This window comes from Diplotaxodon limnothrissa, linkage group LG16 (assembly GCF_057381915.1).
Source record: "Diplotaxodon limnothrissa isolate DT_005_m linkage group LG16, D_limnothrissa_male_GT1.1, whole genome shotgun sequence".
Classification (NCBI taxonomy): Eukaryota; Metazoa; Chordata; class Actinopteri; order Cichliformes; family Cichlidae; genus Diplotaxodon; species Diplotaxodon limnothrissa.
In genome coordinates this window covers 39,152,851-39,180,708 of record NC_140611.1, presented here as the reverse complement: position 1 = coordinate 39,180,708, position 27,858 = coordinate 39,152,851, and the positions used below count along the sequence as shown (strand labels likewise).

Below are 27,858 nucleotides of genomic sequence, written 5' to 3'. Positions count from 1 at the left end.
AAACAGAGGTGCTGGATAAGCGTGGATTATAAAGCAGAAATCCCCAACGTGACAACAGCGTGAATGAATTACACGTTAGGTCAAAGGTTCATTTTGTCTCGGCCTTACGAGGTCTGTCGTGACAGCTTGACGTGATCGCAGACGATTGTTTCTACTGCCAAACAGCCAAAAACAGGACGGGTATACATCGAAAAATTAGCTTTGACTGGTCACAAATACTGGAGCTTTGCTGTTCCCTGGCGAGACCGGGTTGCTGATAATTGGTTCACCGGCTGGTACAGCTGGGCCATGCAGTGTGTGTTCTGCACGCTGACACAGGAAACTCCCGAGAAATAATAAATTCTCCAACATCGTGATCACTGAGACTGTCAGCCGCACGCTCTAAATGTTACAGTTTTCACTGAGAGCAGTGTGGGAATATGTTTTCTTCCACTGGTGCTGCGCTTTTTCGTTGATCTTCAGAGACAAAAATCCTGTAATGAAAGTCCTGTTGGGGCCTGTTCTTCTGTGGGATGTGAAATCAGTGAATACAAATGAATGTCTAGACAGTAGCATCACCAGTTATTCACCAAATTACACACAGAGAAAATGGCTCAGCTGAAGGACAGGAAATCATTTAAATCCCTTTATTGTAGCCCTCTTATACTCCTCCTGATAAATCTCTTGTTATCAGCACTGAAATGTAATTTTTTGTCCTCTCTCTGATATTTTTTTCCTCTGAAAAATGACACGCGGTGATAAATGAGACTTGCGTGGTGGCTTTCTGAGAAGGTATGCACTCACCCCATGAGAGGATCCAGAGCTATGCCTTTAGGATTGAGCAGGTCTAGCTGTAGGACGGTAACGCACGTGTCCCCGCCGCTGTCACAGACAAAGATCTTGTCAGTGACGCGGTCAACAAAATAAAAGTTTCCTGTCAGCCAGTCAATCGCCATCTGCTCCACATCTGCAGCGGGAAAGAAGGAGACGCGTTAGATCCTCGTGTAGAACAGATGCCATGTAAATAAAATAAGGTTTCCGTGGCAACCAAAGAGACAAAAATAATGATGAAACAGAAGCAGCGGGTGGCCTGGTTATCTCGACTTTTAGTCTTTAGTCACAGATCTGAGCTGATGAGGTTTGTGGGGCTTTGCGGAGAGTTTGATGCTTTAAACTTGAAGCACGAGTTCTTTCTTTGCACGTTTGTAAAGTATCTGAAGTTATGAAGCTTTGTTTGCAAGGACACATTTAGAGGGGGACGACTTTTCCTTACAGAGGGTCTGTCGCCACTCATGTCCAATGACCCTGCAGAAATATTACTGCAGCAACCCTGCAGTATTTGCATTAAAGACGTTTTCTCCACGTCCGAGCTGAGATCAAACTGACAGCAATGTTGTTGTTAAGATTCTGTGAACAGTTTCCTGACGGCAAAGGCAAACTCTGCTACTCATGATGAATAAACTAAATCTTTATTTGTGCAGTTGTTCCAGTGCCCTTTTAAAAGATACCATGGCCATTAATAATTCTGATTAGCTTGCAGGTTTCTATGAGACTTTAACAAATGAAAGTCGAGCACATTTGTTATGAAATGGGCTATAATTCATGGGAATCTTTACTAGAGCAGAAAAAGGTAGCACTTCTGAAGCAGCGCAGCGAGCGCAGCGAGCGCAGCGAGTGCAGCTCGCAGCGAGTGCAGCTCGCAGGCCTGAATGGCGATTGCAGGATAAAGATGAATTCCAAAACTGCTGAGGCTAACCTGTCGTAAGCCTCGGTGATAATGAGGAGATAGAGCGAGACAGCTCGCAGAGAGAGAGGGAGAGAGCAAAGTACAATGAGAAAACAAAGAAGCGTGAGCCTGTGTGCGTGAGCCCCGGATGATGCTCGCCACAGGCAGGAATACCTTTTATTCGTGTGGTTAGACGGCTGTTTATCAGAAAAATGAACAAAAGAAGGACCTGATATAAACATACGCTGCAAACTTTGTTGAGTTCGTATTTCCTGTTCCCGTGTGAATCCACGCAGGCTCCTTGTCACAGCACAGCGGAGCTGCCCAGAGGACTCTGAAGACAGCACCCAGCACACACTTTCCTGGTTCTGCTGGAAATCCAGAGCCAGCGTCCCATTTGTCCTCAAGGACCTGAGCGGCTGAAGGCCGCTTCCATTTAGATGGGTGACGACGATGCGATCTGAGCCACCGATGAGAAGCGCTGGCCGGCTGTCGCCAGGATCTGAAATAAACATACATAAATCTTATCGTGGGATGACTCAGCAAAGCTATTCTGCTAGCTCAGTAAAGTTTCCCTTAAAAACAGCGTGATATGCAAAATATATGAGCGGAAAGACCATCGGAAAGTTTACTGTCTGTTCAGTGTTAACCCAACCAAGGCAAACATGCACAATATTTCTAATTCCACCACTGCACAAACAAACAGCAGGAAACACTTTCAGGACAGATTTCTTGAAGCTCAAATAACAGGTAACGCAGATATGACATGTGAGTGTTCACCAGCACACACTCCCGCCTGGACTCGTGGAACGAGATCTGCGGTGGTGGAACTGAAATAAGCCTCTTTATGGGCTTAATTGAGCGTGCACAGTCTCTGACATCAGGTTCACCCCCTGAAAGGGCCCTTATTTATCCCAATCTTCAGCACAAGTTCAAGTCAAGGGCTGCCCTCCTAATATAGGTAATAAATCAGAATGTCCACTCAAATAACTGCTGGTGCGTGACGCAGGGACAAGCGTTTTTCTCCCACACTGGGGGGTAGATGAGACTTTGACCATGCGAGGCTACAAACATGTATCATGGGAAAAGATAAATATCAAAGTTATTATAAGGAATTAGAATCGTTTTATTTCAAACATGAAACAAGAGAAAAGAAAAGTTTTCATGAATATAATGTCTGCACAATGTTTATGCTGGAAAAGCAGCAGGATGACGTTCACACTTTGTCTGTTCAAATTCCATTATTTACAAATCAATATTCAGAATTCAACAGTATATAATCCATACATGTTTAACTATATACAAGTCTGCACTCATATACAACGCACGCAGCTGAAGCTCATAAACCAAAACAACAAACTACATTTTGACATAAACTAGGTGTCAGGTTACAGGATGTAGGAGCCAAAGGATGAACTCAAACAGGCAGCTTTATTACGCCGTAGCAAAAAACATCCAAAAGCAGAAAACTAGAAACTAAGGACGAGAACAAAGACACTAGGAAACTAGAAACTGGGTGCAAGGATAACAAGGACCACAGAGGAAACACACAGCACATGGAAGTGGGCGAAGGAAAACACAGGGCTTAAATATACAAGGAAGTAATGAGGGAAACAGGAAGGAAACACAGCTGGACTAATCACACATAATGAGACAAGAGGAAGCAAAACTAGATGCACTGACATAGGACACAGACTTTCAAAGTAAAACAGGAAACACGAGACAATCACAAAGATGCAGACACTGAGACAGAGACACGACTGAGTGGGAAGATGAAGGGAACAAGGAGACGAAACGAGGAACACCAGAAAGGAAAAGTAAGAGAAACCAAAATCCAAGGACTAAAAATGTAACACAAGCAGAACCAAAACCCACGAATAACAATAATGAGAGAATGTAACTAAAACACACACAGCACTGTGACACCAGGCGCCCTGTGGATGTTTTCTTTAACTTAATGACGAGGTAAAGCCAATCCTGACACAGGCAGCGGTGTCCAATCACAGCTCATGTTCACACAACATTGAGGTTAAACAACCAAACATATCCGATACACCAGGGTTACATCTGACACAACCACGTGACACTAAATGTCTTTAACAGGTTCAACTATCATCTACAGAAAGTACCGATAACTGTATTTTGCATATATTAAATAAAGATGTTTTCAACATCATATTTGCACTTCAAACATTTGTAATCGAGTAGAAACGAAGAGCATACGGGTGTCGTCACATTTATGTTAGGAGAAAGTAAAACTCACTGAAGTCAGAGTCAAAGCAGATTAAACCGAGATTAAATCCCTAAAAAGAAAAATGTGCGCTTCAGAGTCCCGACGTCAATCTTACACTCGCTGCGTTAATATGTTTTTCATACCCTGCTGCTCCTCATCTCCTGGCCTCTGAGAGCTCTATCAGGAATTTATATTCATGAGCTTTTACAACTAATGGTAACCCCATAGTTATCCTTGTACCACTATTGCTCTCTGCTAAATTAATATTAATGCATGTGAGCATTGGGTTCAGTTAAGTTTATGGGTAATCATATTCAGTTTATTCTTGGTAGGACACCAGTCACCGTGATTAAAAGCTGCACCAGCGGCGTCTCCCCAACAAGACGTGTTGGGCCTCCAGCTATTTTCAACCCATATGCGCCAAAGTGGCAACAACCCTAAAAAACACGGGCACGGACGTGTAAACTACACAACTCAGGACTATTTACACACCGCACTCACCAAAACACAATAACTCTTTGATTTGTCTAATTTCTACAATAAGTAGCTTGCTTTCCTCACTGGGGCAGATTTGTTAGCAGCATCGGGCATTAACATAAATCACGGTGATGTCAGGTATTGTCTCTGCACAAAATACTCCAGACTGCGCCCACTTAAAATCTCATGCTCATTAATTTGATCATTATCCTGGGTTGACCACATCCAGCCGTCCCCGTGTGGTGATGGATGTGGTCATCGCTCAGTCCCATTAATCTTGCGCTACCAGTTCTTGTGAAAAGCGAGGAGACCATAAGCCGGGATTCCACGTCTGAACGAGACAGAACGCATACGCTGTGCTAATTATGATGCAAGCGTGCCACTCACCTTGTTTGGCTTTGCACGATATCCTGTTGGGCTGCAGGATGTACCCTTCTGTGCAGCTGCATCTGTATGACCCGTAGGTGTTGGTGCAGGTTTGGCTGCATGCTCCATACATGGCACATTCATCATGATCTTATGGAAAACAGGAAGAGAGTCATTTGTAACAAATTAGGTGCTCAAACATGACCCAAATACATAAAGTATACTTAATGCGGCCTCACTCTGGCACCTCAGGTATAATTACTTTTATAAGCAATGCGCTGCGCTGTAACAGCGCTTTCTCACGCCTCCCCCAGCAGAATCAAACTCCAGCAGCACTCCCACTTTGCATAATTATGGAAAGGAAAAGTTTCACAATTCTACGCACAAGTTATGTGCAGAATTCAAATAATTCAGTGCAACTGTAGCAAAATCATGTCCTGTGCCCCACACCATGAAGAACATAAAAAAAGCACGAAGTATTTGTATACATGTGTAAGGATGTGTGTGTCTGTGCTGTGCATGAGGCCCAGATGGTTCTCATATAGGCAGCAGCTCCTGCTTATTCAACTGAAAGAAGTGTGGCCGAGGGCAAAAGGAGAGACTTTCACGGAGAGGAGGGAGGAAAAGGGGGGAGCGCTCCATGGCAGGAGGCCCCACCAGCGGTGCAGGATCCTACCTCTGCAGCTCGTCCCGTCCTCCCCAACCTCAAAGCCGTCAGCGCAGAAACAGAAGGTGCCGTTTCTAGTCATGACGCAGCCATAGCGGCACCGGAGCTCGTGGCAGGCTGACAGCAGCTCTGCAGGGGGGACAGGAAGAAAGGAGCAGAGAAGAAAGGCCATAAATGAGTAGGTGGAATAGGAACTTACTTCTTTGATTATTCAAGCTGCCCATCACAAGTTTGCTTCGATCATTCACTCAATGAATGTAAATGACAGAAATTACAGACGCTCCAATGTAAATGTTAGCTACGGTATCTCTACAGGAAGGAACGAGCTGAAACAAATGTCACTGTGTTGATTATTAAATGTCAAACAACACGGGCCGGAGGAGACTGAAGACATCAGCATTTAAATAACATTAAACTGCATTTTTCATAAGTCCGATATAAACGATCAGACTTATGAAACGAAAACATATTGACAAACTTTGTATTGTTAACTCGTCAAGTGACAAACGGGCTGGTAACGGGGCTCAGGAAGCCAACGCTGTCGTGTTGTGATGGGTTATGATGCTCTGGATGGGAGAAAAATGGCTAATTATGGCGTGATGAACATTCAGCAGAATAAAAACGAATAAATGGCACAGTGGGAAGAATAACCCTCGAAACAAAGCTTTAATAGGGCAAAGACTGATATGTCACTGCTGAACATTAATTAATGTCAACTTACAGCCCCAAAGATAAAGGACTGTATTGATTGTGCTCCGGCTTTCCTGCGCTAACCATTTCAAGACATTATGAAATGCTGCTGCAGACCGATTCATTTCGTGACAGGTTGCATTCACATTCAGTAGCATCGTGGGAACACAATGACAGTCGGAGCTCGAGTTATCATTACTTTCTAAATGATGGTCTTTGGGGGGGTTTTGTTGTAATTTTGTTATTTTTAAGATCTTGATGAGTTACCAGGAGTTGGTTTTTCTTGCCGGGGAGAGGGAGGTCTGGGCCTCTCTGCTGCCCCCGCGACCCGGCCTCGGATAAAGCGGATGAAGATGGATGGATGGTTTTTCTTGCTAGCTCAGTGACCAATTTCACAACGCTGATTTCAAACAGTGGAGATAAATATCACCAAAACAAGCAGATGATCTTTGAATATGACATTATCATTGTCAGTAACATATGCAACACATGCTGAACCTGTAAGTCTTCAATGGTTGAATTGATTTTAATGAGGTCATAATAAAACGTCTCAGTGTTAAACTCGACTTCGGTGAGCAAAGAATAATTTTACTGACATTAAAATCTCAGAAATGGCTGCTGTGGTCCCACAGCGCTGAGCTTTCTCTGTCCTTGCTTCATAAAGCCTCAGAAAGTTTGACTGACAGGCAGCAGAACTTAAAATGACTGAATTTTTATTTGGGGGCAAACAAAGCGAGCAAATACAGAAGTATTAAAATGGTGAATGCTCAGTGACCTTTGGACCTCCTCCCAGGCTCATGGTGGTGAAAGACTTCTGGGATAATAAATAAACAGCTGCATTATGAATCCAAAGAAAACAAAACATCTAAAGTTGCTTTTACGTGCTTAAAGGACGTGCGTTTGACATTAGTCGTATTTTCAGGACTCGACACACCAGAAGAGTGCAAGAATTCTAATTTGTGTTGTACAGTTATTTCATTTTTAACCTTAATTTATATTTTATTCCTTCCTAGTTAAATTTACCCTTTTTAATTTTTCATATTTATTTCCTATCTTATTCATAGCCTTTTCCTTTTTTGTTTTCTTTAGGTCACGAGCAGTTGTCCAAGCATTTCACTGCATATCGTACTGTGTATGACTGTGTACGTGACAAATAAAATTTGAATTTGAATTTTGAATTTGAGTCAGTAAAGCAGTATTTTGCTGCACCACAAACGCATTAATTGAAAACTGCCAAGTGAAGTTTAGCACAAAACACACTGAGTGCCGATCAGACTCGACACTCAATGAAACTAAACCGTGAGTCCAAGCACTCGACTCCAGATAAGGACGAAAGCTGAGAACTGATGCAGTGCAGCAGCAGTGTAGATTCTGAAAGACATCTAATTTTTCACAGGTGGTTTAATAAAGCTTAATGCCACAGAAGAACTGAGTGCAGTCTGGGGCTGTTGAACCTCGTCCTCCTCCAAAGCGCTGCAGACGTTTCCATTCCACCAAAATAGAGAAAGGCCAGGACGCCGGGTGTTACTGCGCTGAGAGAAGATGTCAAAACCCCATCGAGGTCCTGACAGGACCAACAGGTCTGAAACAACCACTGCAAGAAACTCTACGTATATGATAAAGGTGCTGTGGTTTCATTAGCAGGACGTCTTTATACATGTGACCTGTGCTGGCTGAGAACGTTTGCAGGAGAAGGAACGACTGTGTTCATAAAGACTGTTTACATGGTTTTACAGGTTTACAGTGCACTGACTGCTGCCTTAGCCAACACTGCTAAAAATATTGATGAAGAGCTGATGTATTTTAATTAAAGGATAGCTTTCGCATCCTGCAAAACAATCAACTTTTACTGATATAATCTAATTACTTTATTTAAACCAGGCTTTAAATTTGTTTAGATAAAATACTCATTCAACATTTTATAAATGATAAGCTATCTCATGAAAGAAGTACATTTGTGATGGAATCATTTTATCAGAGGCTACATTCAAAGTTCAGGTAGTCGAATAATTTCACAGGACCTATTGTGTTTCGGCTGTTTTGGGGTTATACAGAGGTTATATATTATCCCTTTGTGCTGGGCATGAAGGGATCAAATATAAAGCAACACCACTGGCAAAACACACAAAAATAACCAGAATTACAATCTCATAGAAAAAGCCACAGGCCGGTAAAATGTGCCTGCTTGGATAAATCCACTGTAACTGGCTCCTATCTCACCGATCCATTAGCATTTGAATGGCTTCAACTGCCACTTCAAGCTGCCATTCACTCTGAATACACTACGTCACTGGACGCCTGATGACTCTGATCATCAGAGATTTTCCTGAGTGTGCAACACGTGCTGTACGCACAGCAATGAACAAGTTCACTGATTCTATTCAAGCTCTACTTAGATTCAAACGATATATCTCGTTTTGTGTGTAAGGCACCATTTCACTTAATTAAAAGGAACAAAAGCAAAAGTTTACTGAATACTGTGTGGATCCCACGCAGCCTGTGCATTATTCATCACACGGTGTGGAACTAGCACACTTCCCTGTTGCAAAGCAGTGTGCAAAACGAGTACACGGCAGACTTAAGATATTCAAAGCTAATCCTTATATCGTCTCAAAGACACCATGTGATCAGCTTCCCCTCGTGGCAGATACAGAGTGCTGTGGGGACTGTGTACGTGCCACCGAGCCTCCTAGCTGCCTTTCACACACCTAGAGCTGTGTGCTGAACATCAGTAAATAGTACAGTGAATGTAGTAGCCTTGATGTGGTGGTCATCCACTGTGCAGCGTGCCTTAAAATATGTGAGAAAGGCTGCTTTGGTTCTGCTCTCCAAAGTATCGTCTTTACAAAAATTGGCATTAACTGGAATGTAAAACACACTGCTCATCACTCTCACAGCCACCTGGCAAAGATGCACGAGCGGGACACGAGCGGCCTCAAATGAACAAAGCATGAATAATTTGTTATGACTTTACCTTAAAAGAAATTATGCTCACATGAGCAAAACTACTTGTGAGTTTGTCCACTTCGTTTCAGCTCTTTGGAAAAACATTAGTGCTTCATAATTACTAAAATATATAAATGTAAAACATGTCAACTGTCATCATTCTGAAGCACAACAGCAAGCCTGGTCTAATTTGCAGTAATCAGATGTACGAACACAATGATTCTAGCAATTGCACAAAATTAATTCCATCTGTTTTCACATCATGCTTCACTTAAAAACACTGTTTGCATCCCAGAGGAGGCTCAGTCTGTTTAGTTTGTTATGATCCTCTCAGATTCAGGATTTTTTGAACTTTTTCATAATTTGCAACGCTGAGGTGTATTTGGTGGAACGAGCAAATCACGGTCCAGGTTTAAATGGATTGTTTTAAAATAATTGAAAAGCTGATTCCACTTGTACGTCCGCTCATCAGTCCAACACAAAGGCATGCCTCCGCCCGCTCCGCTAGCCCAGCAGAAGTTTCTCACAGCCTCCACTCTCCAACACACAGATGGCAGAGTATGAATGGTGAGTGTGGCACTGTTCCTTTGCCAATACTGCCAACAAGTCTCACCACGGGCACGAGAAGACTTACCCGAGGCTGAAAGTCAGAACGCCCCATCTGGCATAATTACGGCCTCCCTTTAGGGATCGCGGTGGCCTTTCCCCGAAACGTCTTTGCAGTGAGGGCCTGTATGTAACGCAGGACCAAATGTAGACACGTCTAACGCAAAAGGTAAAAGCGTAGTTGGCTCAAGGACCTTTTCATGATTTTCTAAGCTTAAATTAGGATCTTCGCCTGTTACTCGTCTGTCGCTGTGGTTGGTATCCTCTAGGTGGCAAGAGTGACAAGATTGATTCCACAGCAGTGAAATTGGGTCATATATTCTCTCAGGTTCAAACATTCAAGAAGCGTGCAGGGGAAATAACATTTGTGCAAGATGTGCCGTGACTGCAGTGACACGATTTATTGACAAGTCTTTAGAAAGTTATCTGGGAAGCTTAAGTGTGTCAGCTTTGATGTGACGTGGAGTTGTCCGGGTGGCGCAGAAGGTGGAATTTTCCCTAGAAATTGAGAGATAAATGCACTTACACTGTAGCTGCTTGGTTGTTTTATCCAAATGTAATCCTGCATCTCAAACTAGGGCTCAAATGTGACAGTAAACGTCGTTAATCCCTCAAAGCATAATTTGCTGAGAGATTTGGGAACTGGTGCGCAGCCAGGCTTCTGACATGCCCTTAAATATTGGAGGAAACGTCTCGGGTGTGGGTGTCAAAATCTTCTAGCAAACAATGAAATTTTAATTCTAAACACTCCTGAGGAAGATTATCTGCTGTAATAGTATTTGATGACACCAGATTGTTTCCTCGCATTAGAGGGAGCAATGATATGACTGACAATATCTCGCCAGGCTGTAGAATAACAAAGTGAGACGCATGAAATATTGATTGCAGATATCTGCAGTTGTTTACATATTGTGTTGTGGGCCTGACAGTCGCTTGTAACTAAAAAAAAAAACCCCAAAAAGAAACCTGACACGGGACTTGAGATTCCTTGAAGCCTCCAAATCATCAAATGCACGTATCTTTAGCAGATGTTTGGAGAGAAAATTACCAGCTCATATTTTCTGGTAAAGTGAGTACAGCGTGGCAGGGTAACACTGAAAGGACTGCCGTAGCACAGCAGAGAGGAAAGTGATCACTTTGACTACTTACTGCAAATGTTCCATCCATTAGAGGGGCAAAAATTTAATAAATATGCTAATATGTTACAGTCTATGAGGCTGGATGGCAGGACATTTCCAACCTACTGAGAAACGCTGAAAATATGGAGCCGTGTTGGTGGCGAGTCGTTTTGGAACAAGAGCATCACTTATCACAGACTCCTTCACCCTGGAGAAAAGTGTTTGTTTGTTTGTTTGGGTTGTTGTAATGAAAAGTTAATCAAGTGAGATAATTGAACGTTGTTCAGAAACAGAGGGTGGGAGGAGAGATCATGTTTGACACTGTTTATTCTTTAAAAAAGCTTCATCACCAGAAAATATAGGAAAAAAATGGATGCAAATATTTTCAGGATTAGTCCAAGATGCTGATCTCAGTAACAGATTTGAAATGCTCGAGAAAAGAGACAAAGAGGAGAGACGATACGCACGTTTCTTTCTTCTGCTTTCAGCCAGTGTAAGTCTGAAAGCAACATTAACTCAATAACTCACATCGGTGCGCAGAGGGCAAACGCATCGCCTTTGACAAGTTGTGCTATGACACAGAAATCATCGCTGCATAAAAGTGCAGATTACCCTTACGTAGCAGAAATAGATTTATATATTTGGGAATCAAATGCATTAAAGAGCTTGTCAGAGCGCCGGGAGAGGCATCCGCACCTCGTCACTGTAACGCTCAGAGGATGATTCCTGCCGACGGACACAGACTGAGACGGGCACAGGTTCACTCACAGTCCAATCAAATCTGCACTCCACTGAAAGCAATTTGTAACAATGTTTATTAGTTATTACAAATTTAAATCATTTGACGTCATTTGTTTCCACAGACCAGAGCCCATATATCTCTGCCACATGCCTCATTTTCAGACAGAAGCAGGGATGTAAGGCCTGAACCTTAAAGTCTGGGTGCAGCCTGACCCTGAAATCATTCAAACTTCACCTGAAACCGAAGAAGCAAGGAGCCCAGGTCTGATTTAAACAAAGGATGAGAGGATTGGCAGTCAGTGAGGACGTAGAGCATAGGCGTCAAACTCTGGCCCGTGGGCCAAATTTGGTCCGCAGCCTAATTACATTTGGCCCACGAAGCCATACCAAATGACTATCAGAGCTGGCCTACTGGTATTATACAGCTAATATATATATTGTTTAGTATTAAGCTTTGCTTGTTCCATATTCAGTTTTTCAGCAAAACGTGTTTGAGTCCATAAGAAAAGATTCATTCTTATATCTGGAGCAATAAATATATTTCAATAAATATTAACGTTAGCCCGCGACTTTGTTCCAGATTTGAATTTTGGCCCACTGTGTATTTGAGTTTGACACCCCTGATGTAGAGGGTTCAGTCTGCATTTAGATATTATCATATTAATAATAATTTGAAGGCTAATTTAAGTCTATAAAAATATTCTCAGCGTGGATAATAAAAGTGTTAGTTGTGGTTCTAACATTTCAAAGGTCTTATTTATAGGTGTCACTTATCTGGAAATAGTAATAAAAACATATTTTGCTTGTCTAAGTAACAGAGAGACTGCAGAGGCATTCAATCCCAAGAACGTTGTTCTGTCTCTTAATTAACTGCATGAGCTGATATCCTCGTGCAACCAACTAGTATATATGTAGCACATCTGTATTTTTGTGTGTATAGCAATACAAACATCTGCATACTTCACTTATTTGTACATAATCTGTACATAACTAGTCCCACCTTTTACACTATCTTTATCTGTACATAATCTGCTCCTATTGCACTTCTGATTAGATGCAAACTGTATTTCGTTGCCCTGTATTTATACATGTGTAATAACAATAAAGTTATTAAAGCTGTGCACAAAATGCACATTTGCAAAGGGGTAAAATGGCACAGCACAGCACACAAAGTTAAACGAAGCAAACTGTAAAAGTAAATATTATTTGATCCTATTTTCTGACACAAATAATGGATGGTACATCCTGGCAACCTCATGACTCACCATGGGAACTAGTGGGTGTCAGCTGTATCCATTACTTTTAATTGGCCCTTGGAAACAGTGTAATCTGTGTTATATACAGCGCTTTTGTATATGCCTGTGATTTCTACATTTGCAGCATGTTTCAAATGTACTTTTGAGTTTCTGTGCTTGACTTGTGTTTCTGTATTTCAAGTTTTTTCCCATCTGCATCACATTTGATGGAGTTTGCTGTATTTGCAGAGCATTTCTGCATTTGCTGGAGTTTTCTATGTTTGCCCCTTATAGCTGTATTTGGTCGTGCTTTCTCCATTTGATTGGATCCTCTCGAGCTGCAGTGTGTTGAGCACTCCAGGAAGAAATTGAGAGAAATCACTTCACCGCTATAATAATCACCAGCTTAACCCTCAGCCTACCACAGACTACAGTTTTTAAAATATCTCCCATGTATTCATTACAATGGTTTATACGTTTAATAAACCTTTTGTAAAGACTGCTTATTGTTGTTTTTAAGACAGTATTTTGGCTTTCTGGATGATCTCAGTCAAACATTAAGTCTAACTATAAACTGTCAGTAACAGGCAGGCTGTCAGTCGTTCAGTTCAATAAAGATTTATTTATATAGCACCAAATCATAACAGCAGCCGCACAGGTGCTTTATATTGTAAGGTAAGGACCTTACAATAATTCAGAGAAACGCCAACATTCATATGACCCCCTATGAGCAGCACTTTGGTGACAGTGGGAAGGAAAAACTCCCTTTTAACAGGAAGAAACCTCCAGCAGAACCAGGCTGAGGGAGGGGCGGGGCATTAGCCAAGGCCAATTAGGGGTCATGGCAGACGATCAGATTATTCAGGTAATCTGAATACATTTTCTTATAACCTCTCGGTCTCGCCGCAGTTTTATTGAAGTTTTTTGACAAAAGCAGAATCTAAGGATGGTAAAAAATTAAAAACTCGCTATAACAATTTTTATTTTAATGCAGATGACATAAATAACATGATACTAACACAATATTTTCTTTCTCGATAGACTGTAACCTGTCCAGGTTGTACCCCACCTTTCACCACCGAGGCAACCGCCACATATGATCACGCCCACTCAAGACGTTGTGTGAGATTCCACCGGAGGCGCCGTCTGAAGCCTCGCAGCAGCTCTTTGGTTAAAATAGCACCCAGTCTACTTTTTATGGAACCTGCATCACCTTCCACACAGCAGGTGAGGAGAGAAGGAAGAACGACGCAGGAAACGTATAGAGAAGCTTCAGAACTTTCAAAATAAAAGATTCTGGAACACTCCTGGCTTATCTGTGCGAGAGATGTGACGTTAAAGATACACACCCAGTGTGTTAGCCATCGGGGACGGGTTCATTTTTCATGGGAGAAGTTACAATAATGCATTAAGCTTAATGTTATTCTGTTGTCTTGATTGGTGCAGCAGTTTATACATAAGCCTCGCTGAAACAGAAGGATTAAAATCTGCATATTTTAACAAATGCAGATTCATATAGAGATAATTACACAATATAAATATTGTACTACACATTACACATTATGAATGACACATGAGACAGATGACACAGAACGCTGATCTTTCCCTAAGAGAACATAAGCTTAGCACAAAGGAGAGAAATTGAGACCCGGCAAACTTTCCTAGTGGGGGCAAAGCTGAGAATCGGAGCCCACAGAAGGATGATATGGAAGAGTGAGAAGCAGCACTGTGTGCCAGCAGTGGGGGAAATGATTGAAGAAGCTCTTTCACTGGCAATGAGAGATTCAGCACATGCATGGCAGATTAAACAGAACGCTATATTAGAGTAGGGCCTGACTGCTGCATGTGTATTCAGTATGTGAATGAAGTTATTGGGGGACTTATGCTGTCTGAGCTGTCAACAAAGCATGAATTATATCTATTGTGTGCTGTTTTTGATATTCAAATTGACCTGTTTTCCGTCTGACTATTTTTTCTGCGCCGCACTTTGTTATCAACAAATGAACCGATTTGGCTGTAAATGTCAAGTGATGAGCTATTACTAAATAAGGCTGTTGATGATTCATGTAATGGTGTGGGTCGAGATTACTCTGGGATAAATGTAGCAAAGTACTTGTTAATGTGTCGCTTAAATGTCAGTGGAAGTAAAAGACGTCGGGAACCGCCTGTCCTCCTATAGGCACATCTCTTTGAGAGCAGCTCAGATTATTTGAAAGCATTTATTGTAAAGGAACCTGTGCAGCTCTGGACAAATAGCGATATATTGCGTTATAACAAGTGAACTGTTGTCTAATACTAATTTGTACCACAAGATGGTGGCAGGTGTAGAAGAACAAGCAAACAATGCCCGTCATCCACAGCATCAACTCCCAGAAAGAAACCATGAAACTCAGAACTATACAAGAATGCATCACAGCAGCTTCCTACTGCTGGAGACAGCTGGAGACTAAAGGACTAAATGAGAATGGGAAGATCAAAGCTTTTAATGCTAATGTTTGCCATGTAGCAACAGCTTCCAAAGGGAGACCATTGTCTGTTATTACCGACTGCTCCGGGTTTCCACCAGAGGATTTGTTGAGACTGTAGCTAACCACTTGCTGTGACTTAGCTTACAGCAGTAATACAATCATTAGAGTGATTAGCATTTCATAGCTATCAACCAAGCTTGCACAGGGTTCACAGAGCTGGAGCCTATCCCAGCTGTCATATGGCAAAATACCAGGTACACTCTGAACAGGTGGCCAGTCCATCATGTGGCCAATACAGAGAGACAGACAACCATTCACTTGCATCCCCACTTTTAGAATCCCCAGTTAATCTGAATAAGATGTCTTTGGACTGCCAGAGAGCATAAACACTCCCCACAGCAGGGCTCCAGCCCACCACACATCCTGCACCCACAACCCTCCTACTGTAAAAGTGCTAACCTGTTAAATGCATTGCCACTTTAAATCGATATACAAAATACTGCTTCAGGCTTTGTGCTGCTTTTGCATGAAGGAGGGAATAATAACAACTCATCCTAGCATCTAATTTTACTGGAGAGTATTGCATCACAATTTACGTGTATGCAAATCCCGTTTTATTGTATGCTCACGATGTGTACAGCCAAGGGCACATGATGGGCAAACACTGAAATCGATCCCATTACTCTGCGTCCGTGTTCATATGATTATTTTTGGTCACCTGTGTCTGAGTCATTAAACCTTCAGCTGATTTTGTCTTGATGGGAAAAATATGTACATTAAAGTTTTGTTAGGCAGAGGGTTTGATTTCTCAGAATGTTTCAGTCTATGGATCAATCGATCAACGCTGTCTCAATAAGCTACAAAAGATAACATCCAATTTAAAAAAAGCTCATCCTCAGAACTCAGACAATAGCTAAGGAAGGCATTAATCTGACAAAACAAGACTTTCTAATCAAATTGAAACCAATTTCAGAATTTGAACTCAAAATATAAACAAACTGTTGAGATGAATGGCAAACAAAGCGTGAGGAAAAGGTCGCTGTTAGAGTTTGTATTGTTGATTGTCATTTATGCTTAAAAACATTTACTCACATATGCTTAGAAGTATATAATCATTTGTAGATTGAAAGAATGTCTCATCCTAAGAGGTCTGTAACAACTCTGTGTAGCATGAAGAGAGGAGAGATCGTATCTTCCCTTGCTGATTTATGGTGGGATTAACGTAGCTATGTCTGTTCTAGTCTGAGTGCTTTTCTGTTTAGATGACCTGCTGGACTTCCTTACCGGGGGGGTCTAGTCTACCCTCTTCCTGACCAAGGATGTTTGCTTGTGTGCTTTTATGACCCTTTGATCAGCAGTACACACACACACACACACACACACACACACACACACACACACACCCACATACACAGGCAAGGTACTCTTTGTGTGTATGTGGACGTCATATGTTAATGAACCTATGCATATTCATGTAACCTCAATAAAAGGACAGTGGTATGGAAGGGACGGACGAGACCAACTGGAGTCAAGCGGTTGTCCGGTTCTCTCCCGTGCACGAGTAACATGAAGAAGCTTGCCTACTTGTGTTTTGCTTGTGTGTAATTATATTGTCTTCAACGTTCCAGCAGATAGGTACAAGCTACAAACCTATCAGTCGCCGGCTGTTACTTTTTGGTTACGTTACTGTACTTTATGTAGACATCGACACAGCAGCGGCAGCACTGAGCTGGCATCAGTCTATCGATGATCTTTGATGACGCTGCTGTTAATGTGTCATCAAGTGTCAAATCTGCCTGCGAGATGAAACGCACCAACCAAAGAGTTTAAAAGTGATGCTTCTCTTAAACTGCTTGAAACAGGCAAAGACAAAAATAATCACTGTGATATTAAGCATGATTTCATTTCTGAATAATAATATTTAACATAAACATAAATGGATAGAACTTTACTTCGGCTTTAAGCCTTTTGTCTTTTTCACCACATTCATTTAAAGAAGAGAGCGTTCGCTTTCTGGGACCGCTCTAAAGATAACATATGAAGCCACAAGTTGAATTCTGTTTATTTAAGTCTGACATTTGTCTTCCTCAGTGCAAACAGCAGAGACTTCAGAGACTAACGGCACAACCGTGAGCATACGATTAAGAATGAGCAGGTTTCCTGAAGGTGAGCTAAAAGAGTTTGGTGGTTTTCCATATGGGCACCTTCATACCGAGGCCTCCCGGGACGTCGGCATGTATATTCATAAGAGGTGGGCAGGAAAGGCAGGGGAAAAAAGTTTTAAGAAACACAGCTGGCTGCCTAAAACTTCTCTTTGGTGACCTCAATTTCTCCTGCTTGCCGATGAGTCGGGTGTGTCCGTGTGGGACTGAGCATCCTGTACAGTGTAAACACAGACGAAGCATAACGGCTTATGTCATTGCAAAAAGGCAAGTTTAAAAAAGGAAAAGACAGAAGGAAATGTGAAAAATAATGAATGCATTAATTATTTAATAAATCGATGTATTTTTCATGCAGGACTGATTTATTCACTGAGAAAGAATCGTTCTTTTTATTCCTTGAGGCCAGGATGTATTCAAAGCAGCCGACAGCACGGCTGCATTAAGAGGTGAAGTGTTTGTAGTCCGATCACACGCTCTTACACAAACTATCAGATAGTGCCTTCTGAAGGAATTTACAACACAAAGATGCCACGAAACATGTTCACTGATAAATGATGTGCAGCATAACATCAGAGGAGAAACACTAAAACAGCTTAATTTGAAGAAAAGCTCCTTTCAGCTGCTCGCTCACTTTTGAAGAGGTCACCACAGTGGATGAATCAGCATGTTCGATTTTACAGAGCATGCTTTTCCTGACACGAGCTTCCCGTTTATCCGAGTTAGTACCGGGAATACTGAAGGTTGTGACCCCTGAGGTTTGTGTCTCCGGCTGGTCTCGACCCTGGGATTTGTCACGTGTAAGGTAATGTGTTAATAAGGTTTAATGTAGAATTTGTAGCAATAAGCAAATCATTTTGTTTTATATAAAAATATAAATTTTTTTATGTAATTTTATTTTTGTAGCGATTCATTTAATGTTAAACATGGATAACTCAAGACAACAATAACAAACAAGCATCATGTTTCATCATATTTGCTGATTTTGTATCATCAAGTTACCTGTTAACTCATAAGCAGTGTCGGTCAAGTTACTTGAAAATGGTAATTAGTTACTAATTACTGATTACTTCTCCCAGAAAGTAATCCTGTTACTTTACTGATTACTTATTTTCAAAAGTAATTAGCTACTTTATTACTTTTAAAAACATGATACACAACCTGAATATGTAATAAAGCAACAGACCTTTCAGCTGTTTTTCTGCATAATCAATCATATAAAATTAAATCAAATGAAAAAGTCTATTTTTTAAAAATTGTTTTATTAGTTTTCATCTTTTAACTTCATGCATCGAACGAAAATTAAATTACATGCAACTGTCTCTGACTGGAAGAAATGTGTTTAACATGTAAACCTATTTCCTGCATATTCCAGCACATAAAATAATTTATGTGTGTGTGTGTGTTTACTTATAGATTCAAGTAAAACACAGTAAAAAATAAATAAAATCAAAGATTCAGTGTCTCTTAAATCACCTGTTTAGCAGGAGTGGGGTTTGCCCGGGAATAGTAATCCCTTACTTTACAAGTTGAAAAAAGTAATCAGATTACAGTACTAGGTAATCCGATTACTTGTTAACTCATTAACTCACACCTCAAACACATCTTCTGGCGTTACTGCCCATCTGTGCTCATAACTGAAACACTAGTAAATCCAGGTGCATCGTGGGTAGTTCTGATGAGCTACACAGAAACATTCACATGTGCTGTATAAGATTCCTAAACACGCTTCACCTGTTTGCCATCTGTTGTGTTGATGGTGAAAGCAGGCTAATAAAATGTTCTCATTAATGTCAGAGAGAAATTGTGAGACATGAAAAACACAGTGGGAGTGGGGTTTAAAATCCCTGACATCCTGACTCCAACACACTGTTCAGAAACTTGAAATGCAAAGTAGTACATTCAAATTAAGCCACTGCATGAAAGAGTGTGTTTCCGTGCTTCTGGGTGCATTGCCACTTCATGTATCCTGCATTTTTAGCTATAGGAAAAAATAATGTTTTTTAAGTGTCCGTAGGAGGCCTTGAAACAATGATCTGTAAAACCACATAATGACTTGTGTAATACACAAAATAAAATAACATGCAGGGGCTCCTTCATATATATAGAAGTCTTTACTGAAGCCCTTAAAAGTTAAGATAAATAATAATTTGGAAAATGGACATAAAGGCTAATTAGATTTGAAATGAGCCAGAAAAGACCAGTCTAAGAATATTACAGGGACTGCTTACTGTAGGAGATACATGGAGTTAATGAATCAGGACCCCATAACACGTCTGTGTGACTGATACTTTCAATGCTTTGTATCTTTTTTTAATTGGCAGAAAAGCTGAATGTTTAAAAGTACTTTGTAGTTACTCTTTGTTCTGTACAGAGTTAAAAAAAGGTTTAAAGCTTTGTTCAAAATGCAGGAAAGTCAAACCGACCACAAACCCTGCTCATCCACTACTCCTTCCCTTAAACACACTACGCACAGTCGTAGAATCAAGTAGAAGATTTAGCAGCTGATAGATTTTTATCACCTTGTCCTCCCAGCATCGATGGATTAACTGCTATTTTTCTGCACTTGTTGACACACTTTAGCACCAGTATGGCAGGAGATACCTGAGCCTGCAAAACCGTCCCTCTGCGCGCTGCTAGTGCTGACTTGAGCATATCTCCCAGGTGGCCTTTTGCATTTTCATTAAGTCTGACATGACACACACACACACACACACACACACACACACACACACACACACACACACACACACACACACCAAAACAGTATCAGACCAGGGGTTTCAGACCCCTCGTTTTAGTTTGCTGTGCAGATAATCGGCAATAACGTGTCATCCCTTAATAGCATTGTGTAGCTCAGAAACACAAGCCAGAGCAGCGAGCTGTGCTGTTACAGCTGGATCGTACTTTTGTTTTCAAGTCCAAACCAAGTCTTATTCTAGCATGAAAATTTAAGCTTTAATGTTAGGTTCCACCTTAAAGATGACAGGTTTAGCCGTTTGTACGACATGTATAAAGAGACAGAAGCTAGCATAACATTAGCTTATAACCAGCTCTTATAGCTAACATTACAGCAGCTGTTCAGAGGTGGGAGGGTTACCTGTCTAATGTGGTGACAACAACTAACTGCCACAATATCAGGAGCTACAACCGGTGGCAGCAGATGGCTGCTGGAAGTTTCTTCCTGTTAAAAGGGAGTTTTTCCTTCCCACTGTCTCCAAGTGCTTTCCCATAGGGGTCGTCTGATTGTTGGGGTTTTCTCTTTATCACTGTAGGGTCTTTACAGTATGATTAAATGAAGCTTCTTGAGGCGACTTTTGTGATTTGATGCCATATAAATAAAACTGAACTGAATGCTTATGGACACTCCCGACTTCAGTTCAGGAGACGAGATTTCAGGTGAGGAGGAAGAGGATACGGTGGAGGTGAGGAAGGAGAATTCAGTTTAATTCAATTTTATTTATACAGCACCAAATCATAACAGTCACCTTGAGGTGCTTTATATTGTAAGGTAGACCCTACAATAATACATACAGAGACAAACCCAACAATCATATGACCCCCTATGGGCAAGCACTTTGGCGACAGTGGGAAGGAAAAACTCCCTTTTAACAGGAAGAAACCTCCAGCAGAACCAGGCTCAGGGAGGGGCGGGGCCATCTGCTGGCACAGGTTAGGAGTGAGGGAAGAGGAAGATGATGAAAATTAAATTTACAAATCCTGCTCATATATAGCTTGAAAGAGCTTTTGTGTCTGCAGATTAAAATTATCTTATAACAGCAACTTATCAGTAGCTTTAGGTGTTTACAGTGTTTTTCCCATTTCCTCTTATTTCTGGAAAAATAATTCTAGCATAATTATGCTGAAGTACAGAGGGGCTAAAAAGGGCTTAATTTCAAAAACAACACAATTACTGTTTAGTGTGAGCGTAGAGTTTTGTGCCTCGTGCCAACAACAAGACATTTTCAGTCTTCACAGCTCAGAGTCAGAAGCTACCACTTCCTTGCACCGAGCACTCACACAGAGACAAAGCCCAGCATGACTCTGACTGTCTTACAGGTCAGAAAAGGTGGTGTTTTCAGCCAGACAGCAGCTACTGTTGTGCCAAGACTGCACCAATCATGAGGCAAATGCTGCCTTATCACAGAAGCCAGGTGTCCATAGCAGCTTGGTCCTCTTGCTAAGAAAGTGAGCAACAACAAAAAACTTGTGTACAACACAACACCTGGTGTTACCGTCCCGCTGTTTCTCTTGCCTGCTCTGACAGCGTGGATGATAGAAAGTCACCTTGGCGCAGAGTTTCACCCAAAAAGTTCCAACGTGCCAGCTCGAAGCACTGTTTCACACATTCACGTCTGCAGTTAAAACTTATGGGTTTAACAGTGCACATCGGTTTGAATGTGAAAATTATCCTCAAACTTCCATAATGGAGGAAAAGCACATTTAAATGGCCGTAGTTTAAATAATTAATCTCTAATGCAAAGCAAATTAGCACGAAATAAAAGTGAAGCATTTTCCGCAGCTATTATACAAATCCAATACTGACTCAACGGGTAAAGTAAATTCCACAATCTTAATAATCCCAATATGATGAGTGTGATCTGACTAATTACCGCGATAATGAGGATACTTATTAATTTATGTATTCTCAAACCCAAGGCAAAGGGAATGTGAAAACACCGTTAACTCTTACCTCGACAGTGAACTCCTTCATCGTAGCCGTCGTCACAATCTCGAGCTCCGTTACACAGTTTGTTGAAGTGGATGCATTTTTTTGTCCCGGTACACTGCATGTGATTCAGGGGACATCTGATCACCACCTCTCGTGCACCTAAAGCAGCGAGAACAAAAAGACCAACATTTATTTTAACATTATTAATTCATGCTTACTAAATGAACTTTAAGCATAAGGAAAATCATTTACAGTGGAGACAAAAAGGCCACAGTTAATTAAAACAGCATATTTCATTGTAATCATTTGCATTTCTTGCACGTAATCACTTTTACTGGGTGTTTTTTCCTGCGTCTCCCCAAAATGCTGATACTCCAAGACCTCTTTCACAGGAGGACGAGGAACCTATACATATGCAAATGTGTTTGCACTTCACAGCATTGTTCTTTACACACAACAGATGTTCGCCACACTGCTTTGCAGACACATCGGTGACGTCCTATAACAAACGGCCCGACTCTCGCCGTCAGCCAGCCAAACGGCACGGAGCAGCTGTTTAAGGATTCACGAGGCCCGTAGGTGACCCTCGTTCACGCAGCAGCCACCAGAGCACATAAAACACAGCTGACCAATACACCGGCACAGTAAATGTGTCACAGCACCACCTTAACTACATTGATATCAATTACCAGTGTGCTGTTGCAGGCACTTAATGGGAAGATTTATCGTGCATGTGATGAGATCTGTAACAATCCCCAGAGTCCCCCATCCCGGCACACTCGGACCGCGCTGACCGGATGATTATCTGTCACCTGTCATCCTGTAAAGTTACGAATGCAGCAATTAATGTGGTTGTTCCAAGGAAAGAGCCCTGCAGATTCACACAGGGAACATGTGGACATGTTCGTTTCTTCTCCAAGGATTTTATTACCTTGAAATGGTGACGAGCGATGTTCTTTAATGAATGTGTCTTGGCTTTAAGCCCTTCAAGCGCTGATGATTCCCACTCTTTATGCCACATTTAGGTAAGTCAGCTCTATGTGACCTTGTCTCTGAGAGTTTATATTTCACATGAACAGCAGCCGTGTCAGCTGGGACCCAGAATGTGTTTGGAACACGAGTCCTTCAGATTCAGCTGTCAGAGGCTTCATGGATCTAAAACCTAACTTCCTCTCTACAAGACGGATCTTGAATCTGTAACTCTTCATGTTTAAAACACTGCTAGGGGTTTTGTGCATTCTAGTTATGTACTGAGAAATATAAAATGGACGTACACCTCGTGCATTTGGAAACAACACACTCTCACCTCAAACACATCTCCTTCTGTTGGGCGTTAAATGTGAAGTAAAGCTTTGAGTGGAAACGCTTCAGGACACACGCAGAGAGAGGGACTCGCTGCTCCAGTGTCCATTTGGCTAATTTGCTATTTAACACACAGCTGTAAGGGTCTCTGACAACATATCAGTGTTGTCCTCCTCTGCCTTTCCTTTCTCGCCGCATGGGTTCTAATCTAATGCGATAAGCGGAGGGATGGTGCATGAATATTCAGCGGCTCTGAGCTGTCATACAGGGGAACACAGATGGTCTCTCAATGGCTGAGGTGCCACAACTCCTTTGTGGATTGGCAGCCTACTGTACTACACTGGATGATCGCTTGGAGTGGAATATACAGTAGAGGATTAGGCTTCATCATATATGTTCACTGTAGATTATTAGAAATGAAGACCGTCTCTTTAAGCGCCTGACATCGTCTTTGAAATCACCAAACTAAGTGTCTAAAGGGTCGAACTGAAGAGTGAGATCCACAGAATAAAGCACAAGATTAAAAATTATTAGCCATATTAATCTGTATAAAATAATGTCAGCTGGAATGAGCGTCTGACAAACATAAAACCTTAAACAGAGGAAATGTGCACCCCAGTCAGATGCCAAAAATAAATACAAATAAAAATTGTGTGATAAAGATTAAAGCGTGCAGCTGTGTTACTGTGAGCGGGGCCATACCTGCTGCCACACACTTCTTTCAGAGCAGATATTTAACGTTAAAGTATAATTCATATCACTGATTGATTTCCAGTTAGTGTCCCAATAAGCCACAAAGGTGCAAATCAGCACGAGCCCCCTTATTGACATTAACACACCCACTAAGACCTGCTTCCAGGAAAGAAAGGTTCACGTCTGAGCTTCTCACAGGTTTTTATAGAGCGACTGCAGAGCCGAGCGACTGGCCACAGGTTTGTATCATCTCTGGGACAAATCGCTTTAAATACCACATTTATTCACCACAAAAACGTCTGATCTGGCAAAATCATCAATGCATTTTTTCAGGCAACTAGTGAGAGGTGGAAAGAAATGTGATCATTTTCACTGGTCAGCATTACAGATCCATCGGGGTCTCAGCCAAAGACACCAACTGTATTGTTTATTCTGTCTAAGCTGTTAGAGGTTCAGGTGTTACAGGCCTATAAGCTCACCTGTGTGATTTTAGAAAAATATGACCAGAAAAGAGCAAAATTCAATCCCAACGCAAAGTAGTTCATTTAAAATGAAACCACTGCGCACTAAACAGCTGCCTGTGTTATTATATGTAAAGACACATACTACTAATAATGAACAGATAACAGATCTGTGGTCAGCATGAAGCTGGACACTCTGGTGACAGTGGCAGAGAAAAGGACACTAAAGAAACTGCTGGACATTATGGACAATGCCGGGCATCCTCTGCACACAGCTTTAACAACCAGAAGAGTCTGTTCAGTGACAGGTTGCTTCTCCCAAAGACAAGAACTAACAGACTTAAAAACTCCTTTGTCCCACACGCCATCAGACTGTTTAACTCCTCTCTGGAGGGGAGAGGGAGGGGAAACAGGAGGACAAAGGAGGGGGGAACAACTAAGCTGTAGTGCCTCTTCACCTCACTGTGCAATACCTTGTGCAATACTTTTGTGCAATACTTTTGTAAATAGTCAACAGTGCAATAGACTCAATACTTGAAATGTGCAATTCACTTGTATTTTTATTTTTTATTCCTATTTATTCTATTTATCCCCTTCGTATATTTTATTTATATATGTGTGTGTGTGTGTGTGTGTGTGTGTGTGTGTATATAATATTCTGTAACTCTGTAACTTAAAAAGATAAAAATGATTTTTAGCCAAAAGAAAAACATTTTTCAAAATTTCAACCTTGGAAAAATAAATAGCTCAAATTTTTCATCTGTTAAATTTATTCTCATTGACAGAATTTTCCATCTGTTCACTTCTCGTGACTTTTGGCTTTAGACGTAGTGTGAAACTAAATAATGTGGATGGGAACTTGATGAGAGCTTTGGAACCAGGTTAGAGGTCGTGACTAGTCGCTGCTGCATGGAGTTCCAGTCATGGTCCGGATGGTTGAGTCTAGGAAACGTGGCCACCATCAGGCAAAATGACCTGTACAGGAGGGAAATGGTGCGACAGCAGAGATCAGACTTTTCTCTGAGACCAAAGATCTTCAGCAATGAGAACATCAGACGTGACAGTGAAAGAACAACTGTTCAAAGAACAACAAGAGAAAAACCATTCTCCTTATTCTGTTAGATGCAAAACGAACCCTGCAAAGGTGCATCACCCTCGCCACAGACTGGCTCAAAGAACATGACAAGAGGCTGATTTAAAAGATAATTTCTTGAAAATAAACTAAAAAGCAGAAACTTTAAAGAGGGCCGATATCACTCTACATGGTAGAGACACTCACAGCTCCTCTGGGTCCGCGTTGTAAGTGTGGAACACCCAGGTGACCTGCATCAGGTTACAAACGCCCATATCTGAGCCATTCATCAGCAACAGCAGCTCAGGCCTGCTTCCAACACAGTGCGAGGGGCATCAGACTGTAACAGCAAGTTACACTCAGAATGATTCTTTGCCCTCATGAACACAGTAAAAATGTAACTGAAATATTTATTAAAGAGATTTGCTCGGTTTAAACTGAATATGTGCCAATTAAGCAAATTTCATTTGACCACATTCCACTAAATGTAGTGTTTTACATCGTACTCGTGTAACTAAATTACATGGAAAAGATACATGTAATCAGATTACTTAAAGTCACCGATGGCATCAGACACATTGCTGTTGCGTTCTGGACTGAGCTTAGATTATTCGCATTATTAAAGAATGACTAAAGCTTTTGTCAGTATAGAGACTGAGACACTGAGACTGATGCCTCCTCCTGGTTATTCTTCGCTCAGCTGGTGGGAACTGAGTGTTGTTATTGAGGTTAAATCTCTTTGAAAATAGTTTGTCATAGGGCTGCTCAATTAATCGAATTTTAATCACGATTACGATCTGGGCTTTCAACGATCATTAAAAATGAGTGAGCCGATTATTAGCCCCTCCCTCATTTATCCGCGACACCTTAAAGGCCGGTCCGTAAAAATATTGTCGGGCATAAACCGTCCGTGGCGCAAAAAAGGTTGGAGACCGCTGATTAAGAGGACCCGAGGGAAGCTCGGAAAGCTAAGCAGGAGTTATTTGGAGAGGAGAGTGACTGCTGTTGGTTGAAAAGAGAGGTAAAAAAAAACTTCAGTGGTGTTGCACACTATGTTATATTATTTTTTTAAAGTCATTGTTAACCCTTTAAATCCGGTCAGAGCAGCACGCTCCGTTTTGTGTAACTATTTTTAAATCCCTGTAGAACCTGAACCGTGTAAGCTAGCACAATAATTTGTTTTGCATATGAAACCGGAGGAGTGGTACTTACATTTTATGCCATCAGCTTGTCCTCGGTCACGGTTTCCTTCCACATAAAGCTTTGCAAAAATTGCATAAAAAGCGCTTGCAGGAACAAAAACATAATATTCCAGAAACACGCTTTGCCGATCCGATCAGCTGTTCATAACACTTCCCACCGTGAAACAGACGTCAGCGCGAACTATCACATGTCCGCCATTTCCTGGCCGAAACCGGAAGTGACGTCATTTTCGCGGAAATGTAGTTTTTTACTTGTAGACCTTAAAAACCTATACTGGTCATGTTTGACTTTTCTGAATAGTTTCTGGGATGCTTAGAACTCGAATTGCACTGCTGGAAATAGTTTATTTTGATGCACCTGCTGTTTTCTTTGCAAATTTGCATCATAGGATTGTTTTTTTTGTTTTACCTGCAGTGTATATAAAAATTGGTGTATCTCCAAAATAAAACTATGAAGACACTCAAAATAAATTTCCTGTTGTTGTAAACTATTTTTTGCAACTTTTTTGTATTTAAAGTTTTGAAGGATAAGCCTCTTAAATTTCTCCAAGTAGAAATATATGTAAAAAAAACAAACAAAAATGATTTTCAATTTTTTTGTAGTTTATTGCACTTTTTTGCAATTAATGTAGTTACTATGGACTTAATGCATACATATTATTAAAATATGGGCTATAACAGTTGTATAGCAACTTGAAATGCTCCCACAAATGGCACTACAACATGTAAAAAAATAATATAAGCTCTGGCGGACTTGGTTCTATAGTAGGTCTTAAAGGGTTAAATAAATATCGTCAAATAATCGTGATCTCAATTTCAGTGAAAATAATCGTGATTATCATTTTTGCCATAATCGAGCAGCCCTAGTTTGTCATACTTTTGTTTATTTATTGGAGATGTAAAGATTCCAAATCTGGGGAAAAAAATAACATAAACATCGCGAGTATTTGGCTAATACGATTATATTTGCATCCACACCTCCTTCATGTATATTTTTAGAAATACTCTCTACAGTCACACAAAAGATGCTCCGATGTTTTTAAAG

The 27,858-nt window shown here is 41.2% G+C and overlaps 1 protein-coding gene across 2 annotated transcripts in view; it reads right to left on the bottom strand.

Annotated features, from left to right (window-relative positions):
- Nucleotides 1–27,858, bottom strand: part of lrp1bb (low density lipoprotein receptor-related protein 1Bb) — a 278,492-nt gene that overhangs the window by 149,499 nt on the left and 101,135 nt on the right. For both annotated transcript variants that reach the window (XM_085374416.1, XM_085374417.1), the window contains exons 3-7: nt 22,105–22,242; nt 5,458–5,577; nt 4,803–4,931; nt 1,950–2,207; nt 784–946 (exon numbers count right to left, since the gene is read on the bottom strand). In XM_085374416.1, coding sequence (XP_085230542.1) covers nt 784–946; nt 1,950–2,207; nt 4,803–4,931; nt 5,458–5,577; nt 22,105–22,242 — 808 coding nt within the window. The remainder of the gene's footprint in view (nt 1–783; nt 947–1,949; nt 2,208–4,802; nt 4,932–5,457; nt 5,578–22,104; nt 22,243–27,858) is intronic.